The following is a 25,409-nucleotide window of genomic DNA, read 5'->3' as shown; positions in this document are numbered from 1 at the left end:
CAGCTTTTGAAACTATGTCATGCACTTTCCTAGGGAAACTGCTAACTAAGCCTTATCAACAGAGACAAACAGCAGATGGCAATAAATGTGCCAAGACACATTTCATCCTCCAGGAAGAGTTCAACGCAAGGCATCAGCAAAAAAGAAGCAGAGCTGGAAACACGACTTCCACAGATCTTAGCCAGCTGCTCTCTTCTGTAGCAAAAATAAATAAATAAATAAATAAAAATCAAACCTAGTCAAGCAGTGATCCTCACGCTACAGTACAAGTCTCCAATGTAGCCCATCTTTCACAGAAAATCTAGTACCAGGTGCATCACAAGAAGGCAGCAGAAATCATTTTCCTTATGAGAAGCTTCCTTCTCAGCCCCCATTAAAAAGGAATTTGTTCAAATACAGACATCGACTCTCAAGGCTCAGAATGATCCCAGTGAAGTCAGAACCCTGTAACTACATGCAGACTTCTAATTCTGACAGTTGATCTCGTCTGGAAATATCCTTCGACAACTCCACTGCTCACTCATAAAAGTACACAAGTGGGAAGAAACAGAAGCCTGGAAGTAGAACTAAAATGATAAAAGGAAATCAGTTATTCGCAAGGTATGTTACTATTTTCAAAATATGTTACAGTACAGCTGAATTAACATTTATGCCCCCATTACATTTAAAAGGCAGTTAAAATCAAACCATGTTAAGGAGTTTTCTTTCACTAAGATTTCCCAAACTCCATCTCCTCCATTATTCACTGTAAGAGCTCAAAAATGCAGAGCACAACAAAGTGCCAGTTTCATGTGTTAACTCAAGTCCTACACAGCTATCGGCCAAGACACAAATACTCATAATTAAACACAAAAAATACCTCCAAACTCTGTAAAAGCTGATTAATGGGTTAAGCATGCAAAAAGCTTCTTTTCCTTTCTGTTGTTGTTTGTTTGTTTGTTTTTAAAAAAAAGAACTTAAACCATCAAAGTCCAAACACCGCAAAAGGTGTCTACTTCAAATACTATCTGGCAGAGCTGAGTAGTAAAAGTACTACCATGTCACACAAAACTCAAAAAAACCCCAAAAACTTATGATCAAGAACACAGAGCAAATCTGTGATGATTCATGTGCAACACAAACTATTAATAAACTATTAACTCCAAAATTCTTCACAGATAGAAGAGCAGGCACAAAACAGGCTTTCCTTACGTTACGCTAGAAAAGGCCAGGGACAAATACTAAGTCAGTACTGATACTTGATAATTGTGATAATCTACTGCCATGCATACCTTACATGCTCTTCACTGCAAAAGAAGTTGCTTGGCTTAACAGAGAGACTGTCCCTTATTATGCGGACCAGCTGAGCCAAAAGCTATGCAGTACTGTATGGAATAACAGAAGGATCATTTCTGGAATAGGCAGATAAATAACACTTCATACTGCTCTACCATATCCAGATCTCTTCTGATTGATTTATTTTTTTTTTTTTAAATAGGGAAAAAAAGGAAGAAAGAAAGAAAGAAAATAAAAGCAACCAATATTCCTTAGGAATGGAAACAACTGACATTTAATAAGCTAATAAAATAAACATCAGATAACAAATATTTATTCCCACAGTAAAAATTAATGAAAAGGAAACTGGGACAGCTGCACAGTCCAAAATTGGCACTGATTTTCAGAGAAGGAATAGGATCCCTGAAACTATTACTAGATGGCTCAGGAATCCCTGGCAAAAAATCAAAGTTTCTTAAAAAAAAAAAAAAAAAAAAAAAAAAAAAATTGTTGTAATTTAACACAGTATTTATGACAGAGCAAAGTCACACAAGCTCACACTCCAGGCTGAAAACTAAGACCACAAATAAAAGCCACCATTTATTAATCTTCCCTCAGTCAGCATGTCAGAAGCTCATCTTACTGGGAAAGAAAAACACACCGAACAGCACAAAACAGATGATTTGCTTATATATGAACGATGAAATAATTGTTTACTTCTGATGTTGTAAAAAAAATCGAATCAAAGTTCAAGAACCCCCACCAAAGCAGCAGATAGCAAGAGGTCTGTAAGAGAGAAAGGTGAGGGTTGTGTTTATCTGAACGTGCTTGTTAGACAAGCCAAGATTAGGACAAAGAAACCACAGATACCTTAAAAGCAACCAAAATCATTATGAAAGCCATTAGATTACTGTGAAGTGCAAGTATCCCCCTAGCCACAGAAGGAAACACATTAGTTAAGAAATGACGTGGCAGGATGTAAAAGGAAGCAACTTGACTCCTCCCTATGAGGTGCTCAATTCCAAATATTCCAAATACAGCTGAAAAATATTAGAAACCTGTATAAAATTGAAGCCTAGTCCAAAAAAAGTAAGGAATATTGGTCCAATTTAACAAACAACTCAAGTTGAGAAGAAATTTCTTGTAAGACAGCTTTCTCCTAATTTTTTTTTATAGGATTGTTATAAGTATCCACTAGAGTGCCACAACCAATTCCATTTGTACGTGTGCATATGCCAGCATAATGCACTTTCGTCAAGAGGCAGCTATTATAATCTTCCATTCTTAGTTCAGCAAGACATTTTTTTTCCTGAATGAAGAGTTTCAGTCTCCTAAATTCAGCCCCATCTTGTTACAAGTCAGAAGCATTTTTCCATGATTTACATAAAAACATTTCCACTGAACTAAACAGCAAGTGATAGATACAGTAAATGGGTTCCAGATAGCATTTAAATAGCTGTACTAATTACAACACAGAGACAGGAATATGATCCCTTACTCAAGTCCTCAGAATAACCATCTAGAACACTGAAGAGAAGAGAGAAGAAGAGACAGCAAGTAAAGGAATTTGCAAACAAAACAGCTAAAAGACCCAAAAAACCAACCCAACAACAGCAAAACATTCAGCATAAAGAAGGTAATCTCAACTAATTAGACACTGTAATGATCTTTTCAAAATCTGTTAGAGGCGATTAGTAGTTAATAACTTCACAGATTTCCTCCAATCCTTTAACAAGGAAGGAATGGCAGTTTCTAAATCATTATTGCTCTGTCATCCTGGACCACTGCCAAGAACGTGGAACTTTGGGGCACCTGTCAATTAACACATTCCTACTGAACGCAGGCTCATCTTCGGGCTTTAAATCTACTAAGAATTAGTGATTACAAGCAAGGAGATCAAAAAACATTATAAAATTAGAATTAGCCTCTTGAAGCACAGTCTTTGACAAAAGAACATGAAGAGCTGTCTCTGCTTTAGCAGCTATATACATATTTTGGAAGACGAACTCCATGATGTAATAGCCCTTTTTCCATCTCTAGCATCTGTGGTATATAGCAGCGCATGCCAAAATGACTGGCCACCTGATGGACAATTGCGTATGAGAGTCAGATCTAAAGCTTTTCTCTAATCAAAGCTTTCTGCAGGGGTTCTCAGTCTAAGTACAGGCTTCTCATTGATTTTTCTTCTCCTCCAGGATGACTACTTTTAACTCTAAGTTGAAAAATATAAAGTTATGCATTGAAGCAAAAACACCAAAACAGTATGATACGTATTAAAACAACAAGACAAATGAGCTACTGTGATCTACAGAAACTGACAGATTTCTGTGCAAATACAGAAATTATATTTGTCTAAGTTAAAAGATGCTGATTATGTTGAGTTCTGAGGGAGACAGGCACAGTGTGGAGGACAAATTAAAGCTGATGCATTAAAAAACCAAACCATCAGCTGCCATTGACTTAGAGCTCAGGAGTTCAAAAACTAATGTGAAGAAAGTTCTAGGTTCAACAATTATAATCCCAGTCAGAGCAAAACCAATAGGGAATCTACAAACCCACTGTAAAACTAACCTAAGGTTTTCCTTGTAATTTTCTGTCAGCCTTCCCAGCATCAATTCCAAATTAAAATACAACAACGCCTTTAACTGTTGGATATCCCAGGAACATCAGAAGTATCAAGGAAGAAGAATGAAGTAACACCAAAAATATTCTTTGCACTAAACTCAACCAGAGAGAAAAGGAAATAAAATCTTAGCGTGCCAGTTGTGGTAGTGCCTCATAGAATGAAGATGTAGAGAACAGTTCAAAACACCACAATGAAGGGGAAAACTATCTATGGAAGCAACCATTACCACAGTTACTCCTTTTCTGGACAACTGTTGTACAGATTCAAGTTCCTTGGATAAAAAACTGTTTGTATTTGGAGGTCTTCTATACCACTATCACAGAAATCCTTTTTATGCAGGTATTTCAGGAAGTATGACCTTCAACTTCAGCAAAGCAGCTTGGCACAATTCTGCTTTTCCGATAACTTCCTATCGTTTAAACTCCACAATTTCTGGTCTGCTTAATTAACAAGAAATGAGACAGAATTAACTTAACAAGGCATGATCAACGTGAGATCAATCAACCAAGCAATTGTTTGGCTATGGCTACCTACTCCCATCTCAGTAGCAGCCATCACCTTTGGTGGTGTTTTTTTTTGTTCATTTTTAAAACAGGGCTTCCCTACCATCGCTACCCAATTTTAAGCATTTCTCCAGTCTCATGTAATCACTAAGACAAGTACAAGCTCAGCTAGATCCTTCTGCCAGGAAATTATCCCTTCAGTAAAGTTCAAATGACATTCCGACATTCCTCATTTTTGATGAGCACCGCCTTTCAGTCACACAAATGAGAAACGCTTCCCCCACCACCACCCTAAAAAAACATTATTATTTTTTATCTCTAAGACTGTCACCAGAAATCAAAGTCCAGACACAGGAAAGGTAAAGGGAATTGTATTTTTACTGATTTATTTTTTAATTTTTTTTTTTTTTTTTTTTTTAACTTCTGCTAAATTATTGAGTGTTGAAATAGGATTTTATGGAGCAACTGTTTCTAGTGTCTCAAATCAGCAAATGCACACAGTATCAAATTGTAGACCAGATATCAACATACATAAAACTAATCCTACTCCCCGAAACCTCACCCATTAAGTTTGACAAAGGGCATAGCCTGAAGTCAAAGACGACACTGCCACCAGCAACATCTCCTGTCTTATATAAAGTATAACTCCTGGAGTGAAAGTATTTCAACCATTTATCACACTTTAAAATTTGAGGGGATTTATTTCATGCATTCTGACACTGCCCTCTCTCTCTACTACAGAGGAAGTCTGAAAAAATTAGTTTAGACTACATGACTAACTTAGAGGTTTACTTGCTTCAAACCCTGCCTGTCTACATTAGAAAATCCACACAAAGTACCTCTCAACTTATTAAATTACAATTACTTTCCAATAATTCTTTGAACAAAGCAGAATTCTTGATATTTGCCAGAGCCTCCCTCACTCTCACAAGAACTGTATTGTACCTACAGTACAAGAGAGAGTTCAAGACTATATAGTTCACTTTCCACTGATAAAAAAGGTCTTGAACAAACTGTCTTATCTGTCCTATATTTCAATGCTGTACATAGCATAAGCTGCTCATATGCACATCTTCTAAATTAAGCCAATGAACCTTGGCATAGGCCCAATGAAAGGACATACATAGAAGAGCCCACATGACATAATCCATGCAGCAAAATTGGTGTCCGAAATACGCAACGCTTTAGCTCTTGAATCAAAACAGCCTTCCAGGACAAATACAACTGCTTTAATGTCTTATTCCCAGCCTTCTTCACTGGAAATGAAAAGCTGCTACTCTTGCATCTGCTGGATCTGCCTGACCTTGGCAATAAATCTCATTATAAATTAAGCAACATCTAAACTAAAGGTGATAAAACAATTTCAGTTGAAACAAATCCCTGGACATCATCTAATCCAGCCTTCCTCCCAAGAGATGGCTACAGAACTGTCTGGTACAAGGCACCACTGGAAGAGTCTGGCTTCTTCTTGATAGGCCCTTTTAAGCTTTTGGTCACCATAATTTGTTCTTTTCTTTAGCTTTTTCCCTGCAGACTGAAAACACCCAGCTCTAAGCCTCTCCCCCAAATGTCGCAGTAGGATCATCACTACCACCCTTCAATCATTAGCAGAAAACAGCAGATCTCCTAGACTCAAAAGAGCACTCATTCATGAGGATAAACAATAAATTATATCATTATGCATGGACGAAGAAGCTTCCAATAAAGTCTGTGTCGCAACAGTGAGCTTCTGCAGAGAGAATAAAATTCCCAGGAAATACAGATCATTTTTCCATACTCTTAGGAGTACAGGAGTACTTGAGAAGGAAAATTATCTTCTGATTGGTAGTCTCTTGTAATTTGAAAATTTGATTAGCCTCCAGGTACCCTAAAACATGATTCCTACAAAAGTCCAATGTCCAATTTAAGATAAACAAGGCAATATTATCTTGAAGAACATCCAGTTTACAAGTGGCACTGTGATGTTGCAAAAGCTCTCATCCTTCTTGTAAAGCTCCTGTATCCTTCTTTAATGAGGTATCTCTATGCCAATACCTGAAGAGAGCCAGAAAAGGATCTCTCTTTTGAATCTCATAATTCCTATCGAACTCCACGCAGGAATAAACAATTTCTTCAACTAAAAGCTAAGTATGGCAAACTCTGTGGAGACTCTGTGGACAGTCACCAACATTTTACTGCATACTTGAGAGTCTTTCCTGCTAGTACCAGATGTGAAGAGTCATTTCTACCTCTCCTGATTACAAGCTACCAGGCTCACCCAACACACGGCTTCTGCAAGGGCACACAGTGTTACATTTCAGATCTCTGAAAAATTTGCCAGAGGCTTTGCACTTTAGCATCTCCTTGTACCTTGGCTTTCAGCTTTACCACGATTTTGAGCGACGTATATTTTCTTGCTATCTAGGCAGTCAGGTTAAGACAAGATTCAAGTAAAAGCAGTATCTTTTGGCACCACGAGAACAAAATAGAAGCCAGGAAACCACAGGAGAAAACAAAAGTACAGAAGGAAAAACACAAATAAAACCCTTGCATGTTCATCTTATTAACACTACAGTTTCACAGTCAGGTGTTAGCTGGGAAAAGGATGGTGATGCTCGACTCCTTGTAACTCATGCTGAGTCTGCCACCAATCTCTAACCTTTTCCTTTCTACCAACCCTAAGAGAATGCAGTGAGTCACTGAGTCACTGATCCAACAAAAATCAATCTGGTGGAGTTAGTTTTCAAAGTCAGATCACCAGGCTGAGCCAACTCACCATGTGGCTGTGCAATTGCTAGAACCCATCCACAGAAATAAGCAGTCAGAAAATGAGAGGCACCACACCTTTGGTGACAGGACAATCTTAAAATAAGCAGTTGTGAGAAAGAAAGTCTCTCTATTCATCTGACTTGCTGCACATCTCACATCTGATCGATCTTCCTAAACATTACTCAGTGAACATCTGTAATATAAAACCTTTCTGCTCATTAAAGAAAAACAAAATCTAAAATAAAATAAAATTTCTCCTCTGGACTAATTTCCTTTTCACAGAGGGTATTCTGATCATTCTTTCTAACTGAAACATTTCATTTCCTCTCTTTGGAGATACAGACGTCTTTATCAGACCAGATGTCATCTCATGTACTTGACTTAGAATAATAAGATTCAATTTCAACAAACGTTAAGATGTTCCATAATTTTTCTACTACTTAACACTCAGTTTGCATTTTCAGATTCTCAGCAGCTTCTCCCTGAAACGTCTGCTTTAACTTGTTTTGGATATTAGAATGCAGAATAATATGCACAGCTTTACTGCTGGATCACAGTTGCATCTGTAAATTTAACGGTGACCGCTGAATTTACCCCAAAAGCTTCCACTTAAAGATACTGCAACAATTTAGCACTGCTTCTTACAAGATTTCAGCTTGCTATTTTTACATTTAAAAGTAAGCGATAAAGTCTTTACCCAGACTTTTGTTATCAGCTTCCCAGTCTCCCAAAAATGTTATGTTGATAATATATTCCTTGTCTAAATATAGAAGGCATACTTACATGAAAATTTAAGAGGATCCTTTTCCTCATTTAACATTCTGCTTTTTCCCATACTACAACATGGAAGAAACCAGGTATTTGACAGTTGCCCCACTCACATGACAGCTCACCCAGACTGCATAACCAAGGCCTTAGAAGTAATTATAAAAAAGTATCTGATGATCATTTTCCTCATTTGAACTAGACTTCGTAAAAAAATAAAAATTGCAAAGAAAGAGATACCTGGATTTCTTCACAGCAGCCAATTACAATAGACAGTGATTAACCTGCTTACCTACCCTTGCTTAATTTTTTTTTTCTTTAAATGAGCTCATCTTTCTTCACTTCATCTTTCTCCTCCCTCATCCATTCTTTCCCCAGACTGCTGCAATAACATGCTTTTATTCATTCCTTTTGACTGCCAGGGCCTTAAACTAATTATTAACTGAGAATGTATCTAAGGATCTGAATGAGAAAGTTGGAATTAACCCAACTGCCTTTCTCACCTTTTTATTTTGCACACTGTAGCAGCTGATCTATCTGTTAACACTGCCAAAAATAGTAAATGTGTGATTTTCCTTTCAAAAACAAGTTTGGTGGCCACTTGAACAAAAACGTGTAATAGTGAAGAATAACAGAGAAAAAAGAAAGTAACTGAAAAAAGCCACAATTTTGACTGATAGCCATTAGCGACGACACTGACTACATATAACAAAGGTCTCAACACCTTTGCTGTAAGAAAATCCTGCAGAGGAGGGCATCCTGGGTTTGGGAAATGGGACAACTGACACTCCATCAAAAGACTTGTCCTTTAAAGAGGCTAAAAAGGCATGACCTTACACTGCCTGCAAGTTCAGAGCTGGCTGGTTGTACAACACCGACTCATCTTGTTTCCAGTTGTTAAATTACATTAAAGGACAGCTAAAAATACATTAAATATTTTCCTATTACTTTTCCATGCAAGCAACTGCTGTAGTTACAGCAAGAGCAATGTCCGGGCAAACGCTCAGTAACAGAGAGGGGGAAAACTCCAGAATCCTTCCAATGCATTCTAGATCAATAACGTAACATTTGGATGGCAAATGCATTTTTTTTTCCTGTTTTTATCTTTAAATTTTTCTACAAACAAAAACTATGGCATTTCTAGTAATCAAAATAGGAATTTTTTTTTTCCTATAAAACATTCATTTCTTTTCCTAAAACATTCAGCAAATCTGAACTATGGTTTTCACTCCCCTCACTCAAAATTTTCGCTTTTTTTTCCTTCCAAAATATACTAAAATTTGATCAGTCTGTCTGTGCTATATAACGTATTAAATTCAAAGAACTTTCATACTGATATGTCCCATCCTCCGGGCTGGAGATTATCCACAATTGAAAAAAAAAAAAAATAAATAAGGAAGATGCATCTGAAAAAACTGTATAGTCAACGTTTAAAGCACTTTGTGACAAAAGAGAAAATTTTAATTGATTAATGATCTCAAGGTCTCTATCGCCATCTAGTGAAAAATTACTACCACTACTACACTGCCCAGATAAATCAAATCTCACTCAACGGAACCAAACGCACTAATTTATCCTCTAGATCCAGCCTATGTACAACCCCAGGTGTAAGGCTTCGCTACATTTCTCCCGCGTATAGTAAGGTATGCAAGGGTCAAGCACCAAGACTGACTGATGAGTACCGAGCTCCTATGGCAAATTCTGTCAGAGTTTCATAGATTACACTGTCCTAGCACGATGATCTGTTTTTATAAATGACATTCTTTCTACATTGAATATAACAACTCTGCCATTAAACTGAAAAGATCATGTCATACGCTATCATAGATTAAAAGTTCTTAAAATAGCAGGGTGTAATCACAGCAGCCTGTAGTCAAAATAAGGAAGTCTGGGGTAGTTCCATGACATTTAGTGCACTGGCATAGCCAAACCACAAACCAAATTTACAGTCCACAAGGGGCAATACAAACTATTCAGTATCATACATTTGCAGCACTCAGTTCTCCTATGGTCTTCAGTCATGCAATTAAAAAGCACCAGTTTCAGAAATTCAAAGCTCATTCTCTCTCAGCTGTGTTAAAACTTAATGCTACAGTCAGCTTCAACAACTTAAACTTGAAGTGTATATTCTCTGCTTCAAATTAATCTGACAACACAACTGAACTGTATTTTTGCAAAAGAAATACTGATTTCACTTCAATCTATACAGGATTTTTCCCACTTAGACATCTGCATTAGAGACATCTACAAACTCATCTGCATTTGCCCAGGCCATTACAAAAAATATATATATATATACAGAATATTTTTATATATATAATATATAATAGAACAATATTTATTAGATTATTTTAATTGTTTTATTGGATTTATTTATTAGAATAAATCTTTTCTGTAATAGTCATCTTTCAATTTACCTTTCCATACAGAAGAGCCAAATCTCCCAATAGCTAACATATACTGACTTTATTTTAGCATTTAATGTTAAGAGGCAATTTTAATTAAAATTATAGAGTAACATTCTTCCAGATTAAATATTCCAACTCATGAAATCAAGCCAGAAAACTATGGTGACATCTTATTACATCTTTGATAGCACAAGCTACTACTTTCAGAATAAGAAACTAACAAAGCTGAAACTGTTTATTAATTATCTACAAAAGCATTTACTTTTTTTTAGCAGAATGTTTGCAACGTTTCATCAGAAACTATTATACTTCCACAGAAGCACAAAACTACTCAAGTTTTCAGAAGTTTGTTATCTCCACAGGATCCAGAGTGCTAGGAAAAAAAGATGACTTCAGCTCTACAGGAGGTGCTCAACTAGACAGAAGAGACCTACCAAGACTGCAGTGTCCTGCTGATTTCAGTGTTAGTGCTGTCACATGTAGTCTGGCTCCTGCTTACCTTTGTAGGAACCTCGGCGCTGTGCTCCCAGCAGCCCCATCTCACAAAACTACTTTTAGAACTCACCAGGGATGACACACTTTCAGCCAATGCTGTGCCAATACATTAACTTCTTCCTCAAAGTCAGACCAAGTCAGACCAAAACTGCAGATGCAAATGTGTGGTAAAACCCTGCAGAATGCAAGCTCAGATCTAGTACCACCAAAATTTAAGAGGTATGAAATCCCTCTGAACCAAAAAATCAATTAAGTAAAATAATGCATCTTAAATGTTCCCTAGTGCATATTCTATCATCTATTTCTGATTTTCCTCCCCACACAGTAACCCATTCTACCATTACTTTGGAATATCCAGACAGGATGGGGCCTTGACCATCCTGATCTACTAGAAGGCACCCCTGCCCATGCCAGGGTGTTAGAACTAGGGACCATCAACGTCCCTTACAACCCAAACCATTCTGTGATTCTATAACGTGATGCATGAACACCAGAATTGGATGCACTATTATTCTATAACTGGTAAGTCACAGACTTACTGAGAATAAACAGTATGTTCTACTAAGAAGTAATTTTCTGTCTTAATAGAGAAGCAAAAGGCTCCAGTACCCATACAACATCTTCTTTGTGACAGGTACTCAACGTGACTAATGGAGAATGACATCAACAACAACAATTAAAATTCAGAAAATATAAACTATGAAATATATAGAACTACTCTTCATGCCACCCTTGTCAACAAATAAAACAGAAACATCCCCCCTGCCAAAAAGATAAAATTTCCTTATAGGAAATGTCAACATTAGAATTCACACAGAAGCATAACTCATTTACAGTAATCAAAGCTGGAAATCATTTCCTCGTTAAATGCCTTTAGGGTTAAACATAAGTAAACATAAGTAAATCCTGGAGGGACAGCAGATGTGAGGTTATCCCAGAAAACTGTTCAGGGGGAAATCTCTGGAAAATAAAGACATGTTACTAGAAACACTAAACCCATCAGCTGTGAGTCATAAGTGCATCTACAACAAGGATAGCTGTACTCTTGAGTCACAAGAGTCACGTGCCCTTAACACTGACATGAGCTGTTCCATCTCCCTGATCAACTCAAACCAACCATTCTGTCACATTCATTACCTGGACCTCTAAAGATTCCTGCCCAGCACTCTCTTTTACAAAGAGCCAACAAGCAGTAGCAGGAAAAAAATCACGTTTTAAGATGCTGTGTATTAATGATATCTTTTGGATCTGAAGTGATTATTTTCTCTCTGAACCAATGTAGAGGTCTCCGTTCTGCCAACCATTGTAATCAAAAGGAACAGCAGCTCTGCCTACAAATTCAAAAGAATCTCTTAAAAATATAATCTGCCCTCTTGAAACTAAAGCAAACCTTCATTTTAAAGAACAAACAGGTTTTGAAAGTAAGGCCCTAATACATAATCCATTGGCACCAGGGGATTAATCAGCTGTCACAAAGTCAGGGTTTCAGGCAAAAACGTAGCAAGGCACAAGACTGACCACAGACAAGTTCATCCAAAATTGACGTGCACCACTGAATCAAAGACCAACGCCTGAAGCAGAACTGGAATCTCATGGAAAATATGCAAGTCCTGATTTCTTTTTTTTTTTTTTTTTTTTTTCATTCTTTTTTTTTTTTTTTCAAACATAGTCCAGTCTGATGAAACCAAAGCATTTTAACACATACAAAAAAAGAAAAAAACAGCTCAAGCTATGTCTTAATTTGAGACATTTATCTCACTCCTTTCCAGACTCCAAATTCCCTTTTTCTTCTCAAATGCAGTACAGGAAAAACAAACAGGTCCAAAATTAAAATCAGGTCTGAAAACAAGTGAAAACCGCTATCCTGTTCAAAGAAAAGTAGGTAGCTTAAATTCACTTTTAGGTACACGTGTTCACAAAGTTGTTTAATGTCTTACCTCTCTCCCTTTATGAGTCACCAAAGCAGCCAAAGGCTTGGCATAGAATCTGCTGTAGGAAAATCCTAGGCAGCCATACATACTGTTAGCGGTGAGTTTCAAAGCTTTCTGTCTGATATCGTACTGAAAAGAAACATAACCAGCAAAAATGATACCACCAGAGCCAACAGAGAGCAGAACTTAATCTTCAAAATTACATTCACAGCTTTTTATACAGTCTGCAGCAATGATGGGCTCCAAGAAAAACACATTACAATCACTGCTCACTACTAATCATGCCTATTCTGCAAGGCTGATCAGTGCACTTAAGGGGAAAGGAAGGAAAATCAAAGGAGTTCCATAAAACACACCTGTAAATAAAGGTCAGGATTTAAGTCTGGCTGTTTCATTAACTGCTTAACTTGGCGCCTTCTCTCCACAAGTTTCCTGATTTCCTTAGGCAGAATTCCCATTTCCAGAGAAGGGTCCGGAAGCTCTGGAATTTCTTCCTCTTCTTCCACCTGTCAAGTGACCATCAGTGCTTATCATTTTACGCTTTGGGGAGTTAGGTTTTAATGTGCTGAGTGAACAGCTTTGCCAGAGGGGGACAAAAACAACACAGCTCACATCTGCTCATATCCAAGCCCGTGCCTGTTTACAACAACAGGCATGAAAGGGCTTTTTTCTGTGGTGTTTGGACTCCATCACCTAACCCCTTTGGGGCCAGGGTCTAAGCCTGTCTCCATCCAGGGGGAATCCAACAGAAACACGGACTGGCAGAAGATTTTTTACTTTTATATACATGAGCGTGTAAAAGAGATATAGTTGGCATGAGTAAAAGTATACACATAAGCAAACCTTTCCTTGCTAAACTTTTTTTTTTTTTCAAATTCTCTCCTAAGTATTTTTGGTCTTCTGAGCTGTAAAATGGAGCACGTGATCTGAGGAACTGATTACTGGAATACAGTAATAGACAAAATGGAAATCAACAGTAATAACAAAATGAAAACCCCACCCCAAGCAACTCTAACACAGCAAAAGAACAACCCGGCAGAAAGCACACATCCTTTCTATTAGCATGTGTGAAGAAATGATTGCTCAGCAAAAGTGCAGAGATATTTCAAGTGCAATGCAAGAGAGAGAAACACGCAAAGAGTAACAGAGACACTATAAGGCTGGCACTCTAGTGAAGATTAAAAAGAAACTTAAAAAGAAATGACTTAAAAATGAAATTAAACTTCATTCACTATTATGCCATGCAAGAAATCAAAATGGGACATTTCAATTTGAACAATTAGGAAAGAGGAATAAATTCACAGCAACTTTGGAGAAATACAACGGAAGAACTCCACTTTTCTCCTCATTTCTGCTGTGGTATTGATATTTTATTTGTTAGGAGACTAGGTCTCATAACTACTTATGGATAACACACTTATTCCAGCCAGTGAGCTGATCTCAGTTAAAAATAAAAGCCTCGGGTTTAACCTTCAGACCTGACAAGTTCCCTGCTTCAGTTTACATCACAGCTCCACCAACAACTGTGCCAACACAGCTGACGAAAGGAGCATAAGCAGCCATGGCCAACACAGCTGCTGAGAAAACAGTACAAAGAAGGACATCTTCAGGAGGTTCTTCAGTTGCATTTAATATGGTTTAACACTTTCTTAAATCGTGTGATTTTCAGCAAAGCTGGTCTTGCAGTTGACATACTCACAGCAGTGCTCCCTGACACACACCCAAGACATACTGCCCTGGAGCCTAATGGAAGGTTGCTTTATTGCATTCCTTCCCCAAGCACGAGACTTGTATCTCCTTCACCAAGGTACATTTTATGAATTCTACAGCAACACAACTTTATGGAGCTTCTACCAAGGTATGAAGAAATGGGCCAGCAGATTGAGAAACTGCTAGAAGGACACGGGTCTGAAAAGGACCAACAACACCCAACTAAAAATCTTGCTTCGTGAGGATACCAAATTAGAAAATGATAGATTTTATTAAATAGGAGATAACTTACCAAGACTCTAATGAAGTATCACTGAAATAAAGATGGCATATAAACTATACCCCAAACTGAAATTTACTATGATGCATCTTTAAACAAGGCTCATTTTTTTTTTTTTAAGTGTGAAAGAAAAATTATAAAGGAGCCAAACAATGAATAAGAGCAATTTCTTAAAAAGCTAATTCACAAAAAACATGCTGAAATTAAGGCACTTGTAAGTTAAAGCACACAAACCTCTGCCCTTTTCTGTGCTTCTGTTGACAGTCGCTGCACTGTGGTAAAGCAGATGTTAAACTCCTGGATAATTGATGGGTACAAGCTGTTGAAGTCCAGAAGCAAAATAAATTTGTCATAAAAACCTAAAACAGAGTTTAAAACAAAAGGTGTGATTATTCAGTCTCACTGAGGACTTCATCCAGCTCCAAAATTTATATGTAAGTGACAGTAATACATTGTATCTCATTTCTGTAGTCCATTTCTGTACCACAAATCCCTTGCAATAGCTGTTGAGATGTACCACTACCCATTGCAGACAGCTGTCAGAAGTGGAACGATCCAACTCTATTAACTCACCAGAGTTGAACAGATAGCTTCTGTCTTACTATAGGACACTAGTACAGTTTTCCCCACATAGAGGAGAAACTGAAAGAAAACTCACATGTCCATTAGAAATGTATATACAGATATATACACTTGAATTTCTCTCAAGAGCTTAATCTTCTTACAAAAAGCTAAGAAAAAAAGCTTCCCAAGAGTTAGTAACTCCAAAATCTATGCTGGGAATTGTATTACATTCAAAAAGAAACAACAACTCGACACTAAACTCGTGCAAGATACATACATTGAACACTGCAATCTCTCTACATTAATATATTCTACCTGTCTCTAGAAGAAAGGAAACTGCAACATCTTACCGACTTTGGGATCCAAGACTAAGCCCCCAGCATATGCTGCTTTCTTTTTCCCCATCTTTGATTTATTCTGCTCTTCAAAATCTTCATCTTCATCCACCTGTATTTGACATTTTAAAGTCATTACCTAGTTCTCCAAGATTTCTATACTAGAGGAGTTAGAGAAGTTATTTTTTGGCAAAGCAAATACAAAATTGAGTGCCACTGCATACAATTCCCTTCAAAATACACTGAAAACGGGGTGTTTTCATCATAAGCTTTATTAAAGCTCTCAACATCTCAAAACAGCATTCAAGACACTTGTGATCAGTTTGTTCCCATACAAGAGATTACCAAGACTTAAGGAATTGTCATCATTCACTACAGCGCTACTCTGTATTTTCTTGCTATTTGTAAACACAGACAGCAAGAAAAAAAAAATCAACTCATGATCCATAAGAAGTATCTTTGGCAATTAAAATCAAAATACGTTGTTTGGAAGTAACAAGGATGGACTTTAATTAAGCAAATAAAAACAGTACTGCTGACTTAAAGAGTATTTTGCTATTTGTTTCAGCGTGGTAAGAACTCTTCTTTGAGTTCACAAAGCTCTTGCGAACCAATTAAAATTCAAGCACTGCTTTAATGCAATAATACAAACAAAAGTACTCGTTCTGAAATATTCTATTGAATTTAGTTAAAAATAAAAAGCAAAGAACAGTGAAAGAAATGCATTCTGAAATTCTAATGTGCTTGCCAATAAATATATAGATGTTTCTGTAAACATATTATAATGGCATTATTCAGATAATCTTTTTCTTAACATCTTTGGATCTTTCACCCATGTTCTCAAATCATACACCTTATAAATCATACTCGAAGAACAGTTTGTCAATAAAGGTTTTCCTTAACCATAGAGTAAGATTACATCCATTAATCATCATAGTCTGTCTTGCGTAATATTCTCCTGCGGGCCAGTGTTTGGCTCATTTCAAACTGAAAGATGAACCGAGTTTCTATAGATCTGTGATACACTGAGAAAGGTGATACAACATGCCTTGAGAACAAACATTTCTCCACTGTCATCTCAGCAAAATGAATTAATCATACAGTGTAAAGTTAGGTTATATCTAAAACAGGCTGTGTTTGTGCTATGTTCTCAGTGAACAATGGTCAAAAGAATACCACAGTTCTTTTAAATAAGAATTCTCAAAGAAAAAAAAAAATCAACTCACCAGCTTCTGTAGAGGCTTTTTAAAAACTTGTTTGTCTGGGACTATGTAGTCCTTCTCATAAAATGCATGAAGCAGCAAGAACTCATTACGTTCGGAACGTCCACCCATCATTGTCCTTGACTACAGAGAGGAGAATAAAAATTCATAGCAAAGCACAGAAAACAAAAATTCATGTGCAATATAAACAGAGAAATTTCTTTCAACCATTTTAAGTTCACCTAGCATTACTATTATGCTGCATCATTAGCATAGACAAAGCTCAAATGCAATCTTGTCATGGAAGTTTTAGTACTTGATTAGATTATCAAACTCGCACTCACTACTACTTTTACTACTGTAAACTTACTACTTTTACTACTGTAAAACAGTACTGTATATTCTGAACTGGTGCTTGTAACTGAAAATTAGCAATAAAACACAGAAAAAAAAACCAACAAAAAACAGCACTAAATTTGAGAAAAAAAAGAGGGGGGGAAGTCTTAAAAACGTACCATAACATTTCCAGAGATGTTTGTAATCTGAAGGGCTAGTGGCAGAACATTCAGCTCACACATGATCTGGAGAATGAACTTGGCATCTGTCCAGGTGTTTTCCAGCATGAACAGTAAGTGAGGAGAATCACTGGAAAAAGAAGTAGAATGTCCCCTTAAAGTAAAATCAGGCTTGTATACTACACAGAACACACCTATGGACCCTGACACTGTATTAAATAATTTAACTTTTCATGACAAGATTAATGACAATAATTAAAAATGGTTTGCATATTCTATTAGTGTATCTAAAAATTAAGTCTCACAGATCAATTTGCACTGCACACAGAATCACAGAATTAACGAATCACAGAGATTAGAAAAGACCTCCGAAACAAACTACCACCAATACCTCCCCACTAACCACATCCTTTGTACCACACCTACACAGTTCCTGAACAACTCCAGGGACAGTGACTCCTTCACCTCCCTGGACAGCCTGCTCCAGCACCTCACTGCTCTTTCAGAGAATAAATTTCTCTCAGAATTTAATTTGAATCTCTCCAGTGCAACCCAAGGCCATTCCCTCTTATCCTATCACAGTCACCTAGGAGAGAAGGCAGACCCCAACCACAACCTTGATACAACCTCTTTTCAGGTAGCTGTAGGGAGTGATAAGGTCTCCCCTGAGCCTCCTCCAGACTGAACAATCACAGTTCCTTCAACCGCTCCCCATAAGATTTGTGCTCCAGAGCCCTCACCAGTTTCACTGCCCTTCTCTGGACACACTCCAGGGCCTCCATGTCTTTCCCGTACTGAGGGGTGCAGAACTGAGCACAGCACTTAACATGCAGCCCCACCATAGCTGAGTACAGAGAGATGATCACTTCCCTGCTCCTGCTGGCATCAGTATTTCTGATAAAAGCCAGGATGCCATTGGCCTTCTTGGCCACCCAGGCACACTGCTGGCTTATGTTCAGCCAAGCATCAATCAATACCCCCAGGTCCATTTCCTCCATACCATCTTCCAGCCACTCTGCCCCAAGCCTGTAGTGTTGCCTGGGGTTGCTGTGGCCAAAGTGCAGGGCCCAGCACCTGGCCTTGTTGAACTTCATCCCACTGGCCTCAGCCCAGCTATCCAGCCTGTCCAGACCCCTCTGTAGGGCCTTCCTACCCTCAGGCAGATCAACAATTCCTCCCAGCTCAGTGTCACCTGCAAACTCAAGGAGGGAGCATTCAATCCCCTCATCCAGGTCATCAATTAAGAAACTGAACAGGACAGATTCCTATATCAACTCCTGGGGAACAGCATTCATGACTAATCACCAGGTGGATTCAATTCCATTCACCATCATCCTCTGGGCCCGGCCATACAGCCAGTTCTTTACCCAGCAGAGAGTGTATCTGTCCAAGCCTTCGGCTTCCAGTTTCTCCAGGAGAATGTGCTGAGACTTTGTTCAAATCTAGGCAGATTACACTGACAGCCTTTCCCTCATCTGCCAGGTGAGTCATCCAATCACAAAGGAGATCAGGTTGGTCAAGCAGGAGCTGCCTTTCACAAACCCATGATGGCCTGATCCCTCAGTTGTCCTGCATACGCCGTGTGACCTTACTCAAGAGGAACTGTTCCATGACCTTGGTGTCAGGCAAGGTTACATAATAAGCCACCACCCTCCAGCAGTTTGTCATTATGAACAGTTAAAATTATTTTATTCTACAAACACCATTACATTAAGTCAATGTTTTCTAAATAGCACCTACTATCCATCGAAGGATTAAAAACAGAAGCCAGCAACACACCTGTACATATTTCGAATTTCCTCTGGTACAATGGTTACCCTCTCCGTTTTCAAAATCTGATGGACCAGCTCAGACAAATGGTAACTCTTGCAGCGAATTAACTCTTTAGCTGAAATTTCTACATCACAGATCATCCGACCACACGCAGCATTCCTTTCACCAAATCCTCCTCGACCCTTCAAGCAGGGAGGAAAAAAGCAAACACCACAACAACAACAAAATGAAGCAATCGCATTTTAACAAAGAACATATACCTAAAATATATGCTTACAGGACTCAGTCAAGTCATCCACCAATCTACCAGTGGAAATGCTTACACCCTACATGAATTCATTACCTGTTAAATATTAAACCACTATGAAAGTGGTATTGATTTTTTTTTTCTTAAATAATATGAACAGTCCCAATGAGAATGTGTTTACGGATTTTTTTTTTGTCCAAGGACAGTTTTTTGTAGCAACAGCAGGACCAGAAGTCAAAGAACAAGCTATACAGAAATGCTCAGGTCAGCCTCTAGGAAGGACAGGAACAAGCCACTAAATTCTCAGGCTCTGTACTTTAATATTCTGAGCCTCATACATTGTCCTCTGAACAAATACATGCTAAGAATTACACAATTATTAACCTAGCAGTTCCTCTGTGGGATGATTCACCAATCAATCCAAATTACATTTTCTCATTTTACAGTTAACAGCAGACAAAGACAGTTACAGTAAAGACTATTGCAATTAATCTGTCATTACCATCATCGACTTGAAGTCTGTAAACTAAATTAGCCTAACTTGAAAATTAGTTTAGCTTATTATTGTAATAAAAGTCATACAAACACTCATCACTTCTGATCTGGGACACGTGAAACCTAGCATGACCAACAGTCAAAATACATCAGTGTCACATCTACAATTCTTCATCAAAACTAATTCATTTTTAATCATATGCAACATAAAGGGTCTTAAAAGACTTGAGCAATCTTCCTACCCCAAGCTTTGGCATATTGGACCTCCTCAGACGACCTATCTTGGACCAGTGAGGGACTTTGCACACATTAATTCTTTGAAGCAGCACTTCCAGATCAAATCCATAAATATTATGACCCTTGCAGCAGAAAAAATAACAAAAAAAGGTTACCACAAATGCAAATTGAAAGACTTACTTTCACACAGTTGGTATTCCTTTGCCCTTTGTGATTTTTTCATCTAATTGATGGCATTATCTCCCTCATGGAAAGCACTTTCTAAGAGAATGTTCATCAACAGTACTCATTAGTCTTAACACTAACAATGCTGTTCGGGAGAATACCAAAAACAGCTCTACAACTGACTCATACCACACAATTCAGCCTTATGCTTTGTTAACAAAGATGAAGATTTAAAACATTCCAGAAAAAAATCATATTCTTTATACAGCATATAAAGTTAGCTACGAGCAATTCCTTTTCTCTTTTATCCTTATTATACGCTTATTACTCTTATTATCATTATTGCAATGTTGTTTTATTTTCTTTGATACTTCAGTTAGGCAGATTTGTCATCCAATGTTTTCATCTGAGACTCCTGCAACATTTTTAACGTTTAAGCAGTGCTAAGGACACCTACAGCACTGGCTCATAAGTGTTGCTATAGGCATAATGCTACTCTGCTGAACAAGAGTCTGTGTGGAGTGGACAAGTCAACCACCAGAAAGTGCAGGTTCACCATTTCAGACACATCTGCACAGTACAATGCGCGCAATATCACAGAATCACAGGGTTGGAAAGCACCTCAAGGATCATGAAGCTCCAACCCCCCTGCCACATGCAGGGCCACCAACCTCCCCTTTTAATACTAGACCAGGCTGCCCAGGGCCCCATCCAACCTGGCCTTGAACATCTCTAGGGACGGGGCATCCACAACCTCTCTGGGCAGCCTGTTCCAGCACCTCACCACTCTCTCTGTAAAGGACTTCCCCCTGACATCCAACCTAAATCTCCCCTCCCTCAACTTCAAACCATTTCCCCTTGTCCTGCAGTTATCCACCCTTTCAAAGAGTTGATTCCCCTCCTGTTTGTAGGCTCCTTTTATGTATTGAAAGGCTGCAATGAGGTCACCCCACTGCCTTCTTTTCTCCAGGCTGAACAAGCCCAGCTCCCTCAGCCTGTCCCTGCTGGCCACCCCTCTTCTGATGGAGCCCAGGATACCATTCGCCCTTCCCCGCAAGGGCACACTGCTGGCTCATGTTAAGCTTTTCACTCATCAAGACCCCCAGGTCCTTCTCTGCAGGGCTGCTCTCAAGGACGCTCCTTCCAGTCTGTATGGATGCTTGGGATTCCTCCAGCCCAAGTGCAAAACTCTGCACTTTGCCGTGTTGAACCTCATTCGGTTCACCCGGGCCCACCTTTCTAGCCTCTCAAGGTCCCTCTGAATGGCATCCCTTCCTTCCACCGTGTCGACCACACCACTCAGCTTGGTGCTGTCATGGAAACTTGCTGAGGGTGCACTCGATTCCCTCATTGATGTCATTGATAAAGATGTTAAAGAGCACCGGTCCCAAGACAGACCCCTGGGGGATGCCACTCGTTACCAGCCTCTACCTGGACATAGAGCCATTGATGGCCTCCCTCTGTCTGCGGCCTTTCAACCAGTTTCTTGTCCATCAAGTGGTCCACCCATCAAATCCATAACCCTCCTTAAAATCAACAGACACTCTACAGCTTAGTTGAGTGACCCTCTACCTATGCTGCCATATCTTGTCTTTCAACAGCACTAATTAAACCGGATGCAACTCAAACTATACCAACACTGTTCTGTTCTTAGGCTTAGAGCTCTCACATCTTCACAACTGGCAACCCAAATCTAAAAACAGTGCTTGCAGCCTTTCCACTAATGCCTACCACTAACGCCTAGAAGCTAGGCTTGTAGAGGGAACACAGGATACCAGCTGCAGCGAGCTGATCACATCCGGAATCTGACCGCTCACTTCCTCCTATGCTCAACACTTGTCCTAATTATTTGTATGTGCTTACAGGAGGGTATGAAATCTCATGTAACCAGCCTCACATTACTTCAAAACGTCCCCAAAATTTCACTGAAAATGTATGCTATTTAAACTTTATAAAAATAGAAAACGAGTAATTATAATAAAACTTCAGTTGCTAATATAGCAGAAAACAAAACAATGCACATTACAAAGTTTCTCTTAGATCCCAAGGATTTGTATAGGTCATCATTTTGACTCACAGTATAACACAATATAAATGGTGATACAAATTGTAAGAGCATCTAAACTGAAACAGACTCAGTATACAAAGTGCTCCCATTTTTCTAGAAAATCATGAGGGTGTTATTTTGTATGGTCTTTCTGAGTTAAGAAAAAAAACTTATTTCAAATATTTCTGAAATACTACCTATTTCAGATATTATGGAAAATAATAGGATGCACAAAATGCTTTCAGGGTCGAATTCTGTATTATCTTTGTACCAAAGTATATTTGCAGTCTTATAAGCAAATTCAATTCATAAGGCATTTTAAGACAAACATAAAAGGAAACTAAAAAGGGATAAAGCAGAATAGAAAAAACCTGACCAACTGACAATAGACTTTAATTTAACTCTCAAAGTCTCAGAACTACTCACCACAACAACATCTGGGTCAATTTTGTGAATCTTCGCGAGGAAAAATCCTAGAAGCGTTCTCTCTGTTGCAGCAATTTCTATTTTAGCATTCTAAAAGGAGCAAGAGAGCACCTGATTTCAATGACCCAATAAGTTTAAAATGGAAACATCTCCTTTCCCCTACTAGTTACAAGACAATAATAAAGCACCACAGAGCTCTCCCTTCCCTTCTGTAATTCAAGGCTTTTTGTTCTCACTCATGTAGACACAGAAAGCTTTTCTCAGTGGGTTTTTTTTCCATTTTGCTTTTGTATGCAGGTGACTACTGATATTTTAAGACCCTCCTAAGAATCAAGCACACCAGGAAAATGCTTCATGTGCGTCCTTCATTCATAGACTTAAGATCACACAAAAAGAGAGGAAAAACAAAAATAGGTTACTTCATTATTCCGCCAACCCTCGCAACGCCCTTTAGAAAAGGTAAAGGCAGACTTTACTATCTAAGGAAAGAAGGAAAAATTCCCTAGTTTATTATGAGTACATACTTGTGTATAATGAAAATTAATCACAATTTTAAGCCTCCATGCAAAACATTTTGAATTCTCTTGTCTAAACAGCCCATCTACCTTATAAGCACTGCTAACAGTAGCATTGAACCACATGAAGCAAACATCTCTGTTTACAGCAACGCAAAATAAATACTAAGAATTAGGTTTGTGGAGTGGAAAACTAATGAAATAATCATGCCATTCCTTTGCACGTTTCTCTTAACACAGCTCATCCAAATCAACACACTGTTCATATTTTAAGAGGCACTACCAACCAAATTAAATTACCTTCTTTTTAATCTCTTCTTTGAAGTCGTAAGGAAAAATGCAATCATTCGGTTTGGAAACAGCTGCAAAATAAATTGTATTTGCTCTTATGTACACATTCGTAACTGTACCCTCCGTAAGCATCCATCTACAACAAAAGGAGCTAAGAAAAACTAACTCATAAAACCAGGAAGTCAGCCTTATGCAAGTACGTGCCTCTGATGCCAAATGCTTAAAAACACAAAATGATTTTACTAAAAGCCATGTCTACCAGATGAGAATTGCTACCTTTTACATAAATCCTACACAAAATGTCTTATTTAACTCCTCATCTGCCACTGATCTTGCTAGCAAAATAACTGATGACACATGAACCCAGAATCATCTCATCTAGATTTTTTTTTTTTCAAGAACTAACCAAACATTCCAGTTTTTTCTATAAACAATTTAATCACTTCTAAATTTGGGGTAGAGCTTACATGTACGTGTATCTTTAAGGTAACTGAACAATGACAAAAGTATTAAATAATTCTAGTCAGTTCTATTTTAGGCTACCAATGGAGAATACAGTTATGGCTCACAACTTCCTAAGAAATTTCTCTCACAAGCATTCAAAACTCTTTATTACTCTCACCCAGGGTCCAACTCTCAAAATTTAGCTGAGCCCACTGTATGAGATTTTCAGTAACCTTTTTTTAATTTTTATTTTTCAAGTTCTGTTGAGGAGAACTGAACTGAGAAATAACTAAGTGATAGTAAAATGGTCTAAACTCATAGGTGAAAAACAACGTGAGAAAACAGAAGAATTAACACTAACAGCAAGTATAGAAAGCAGCACAGAGCAAAGTTGCATCACATAACTTCAAGCTTCACTATTTTCAATAAAGTTTTCAATAAAACAGCAGTATCCAGTAAATAAGGAGAAAAGCCTGCCTGACAGTCAAGTTAGTCATTTGACAGAACGAAGTTTAAAGAAAGAAGCAACAACAGGAAAAAAAGACGCCTTCATGACCTGTTCCAAGCACATACCACAGAAGTGTGTCTGAAAAGGAGGCTGAGGTGGAGCTTTATCCAAAGGAAATTTCTGATGAATCAGAGCTGCCATAGCAACAATCTAGACCAAGGATGTACAAAATACACACAAATATAAAAACAATTATTATCAATATCCGTATCTTCCAACCCCATCGAATATGTTTTCTTCTGTTTCATTACCTATTTTCTCCTCGCTTCAATAAACAAGAAAAATATATATTTTAAGATGAACTTCAAATATAAGATGTTAAAAAAAGAGTTAAGAACTGATCTTAAGTAAAATAAAAATGAAATTTATTCATAAATGATCATCTTAGAATTTTGAGATATGAAGTTTTGGAAAACCCTGTTGTTTTTTTTCAAGTTTTGTCTGAATAGGCCCAATCATTTAAGGGATAACTTATGAAGTGCATAAGGGATGTGAGCACAGCAAGACATGCAGAAGCCTTCCCCCAGGATGAGTTTCCTCTCTTCCAACCAAGAAGTTTCAATTGGACAAGAAAGCCCAACAGAAGATAAATCAGACAGGTTTGATAGACATTTTGGCGATCTTGCTAGTACCAGGCGTATGTCTCACTAGGTTGGCTTTAATTTGATCAAGAGGACTAATTCTTTAAAAATTTGTAAGTCTTGGCGCTTTTTTTCACTCTATAAGCCAGAGTCAACTATCCTACAAAGCGAATATTAAAATCTCCTCCTAAATTAGGGAGACTTCTGTTAGAAAACAGATCAGCGTGTCTAATTGCACTTCGTGGTCTGCAGTCCACAACTGAAGATGGCCACCCATACCTCACTGACTTCCTGAGTAAAAGAAAAAGTCTCACAGAGGAATCATAGAATCACTAAGGTGGAAA

General features: G+C 38.0%; 1 protein-coding gene across 1 annotated transcript in view; it reads right to left on the bottom strand.

The window, feature by feature from the left end:
* Positions 1-25,409, bottom strand: part of POLA1 (DNA polymerase alpha 1, catalytic subunit) — a gene marked incomplete at both ends in the record, with an annotated part of 192,185 nt that overhangs the window by 142,557 nt on the left and 24,219 nt on the right. The window contains 11 exons of the mRNA XM_079545479.1: positions 12,737-12,859; positions 13,087-13,236; positions 14,955-15,079; positions 15,635-15,731; positions 16,846-16,965; positions 17,337-17,466; positions 19,116-19,291; positions 20,094-20,210; positions 22,727-22,816; positions 23,542-23,603; positions 24,550-24,634. Coding sequence (XP_079401605.1) covers positions 12,737-12,859; positions 13,087-13,236; positions 14,955-15,079; positions 15,635-15,731; positions 16,846-16,965; positions 17,337-17,466; positions 19,116-19,291; positions 20,094-20,210; positions 22,727-22,816; positions 23,542-23,603; positions 24,550-24,634 — 1,275 coding nt within the window. The remainder of the gene's footprint in view (positions 1-12,736; positions 12,860-13,086; positions 13,237-14,954; positions 15,080-15,634; positions 15,732-16,845; positions 16,966-17,336; positions 17,467-19,115; positions 19,292-20,093; positions 20,211-22,726; positions 22,817-23,541; positions 23,604-24,549; positions 24,635-25,409) is intronic.

This window comes from Tetrao urogallus (assembly GCF_951394365.1).
Source record: "Tetrao urogallus genome assembly, chromosome: 1".
Classification (NCBI taxonomy): domain Eukaryota; kingdom Metazoa; phylum Chordata; class Aves; order Galliformes; family Phasianidae; genus Tetrao; species Tetrao urogallus.
This window is presented reverse-complemented; position numbering and strand designations above follow the sequence as displayed.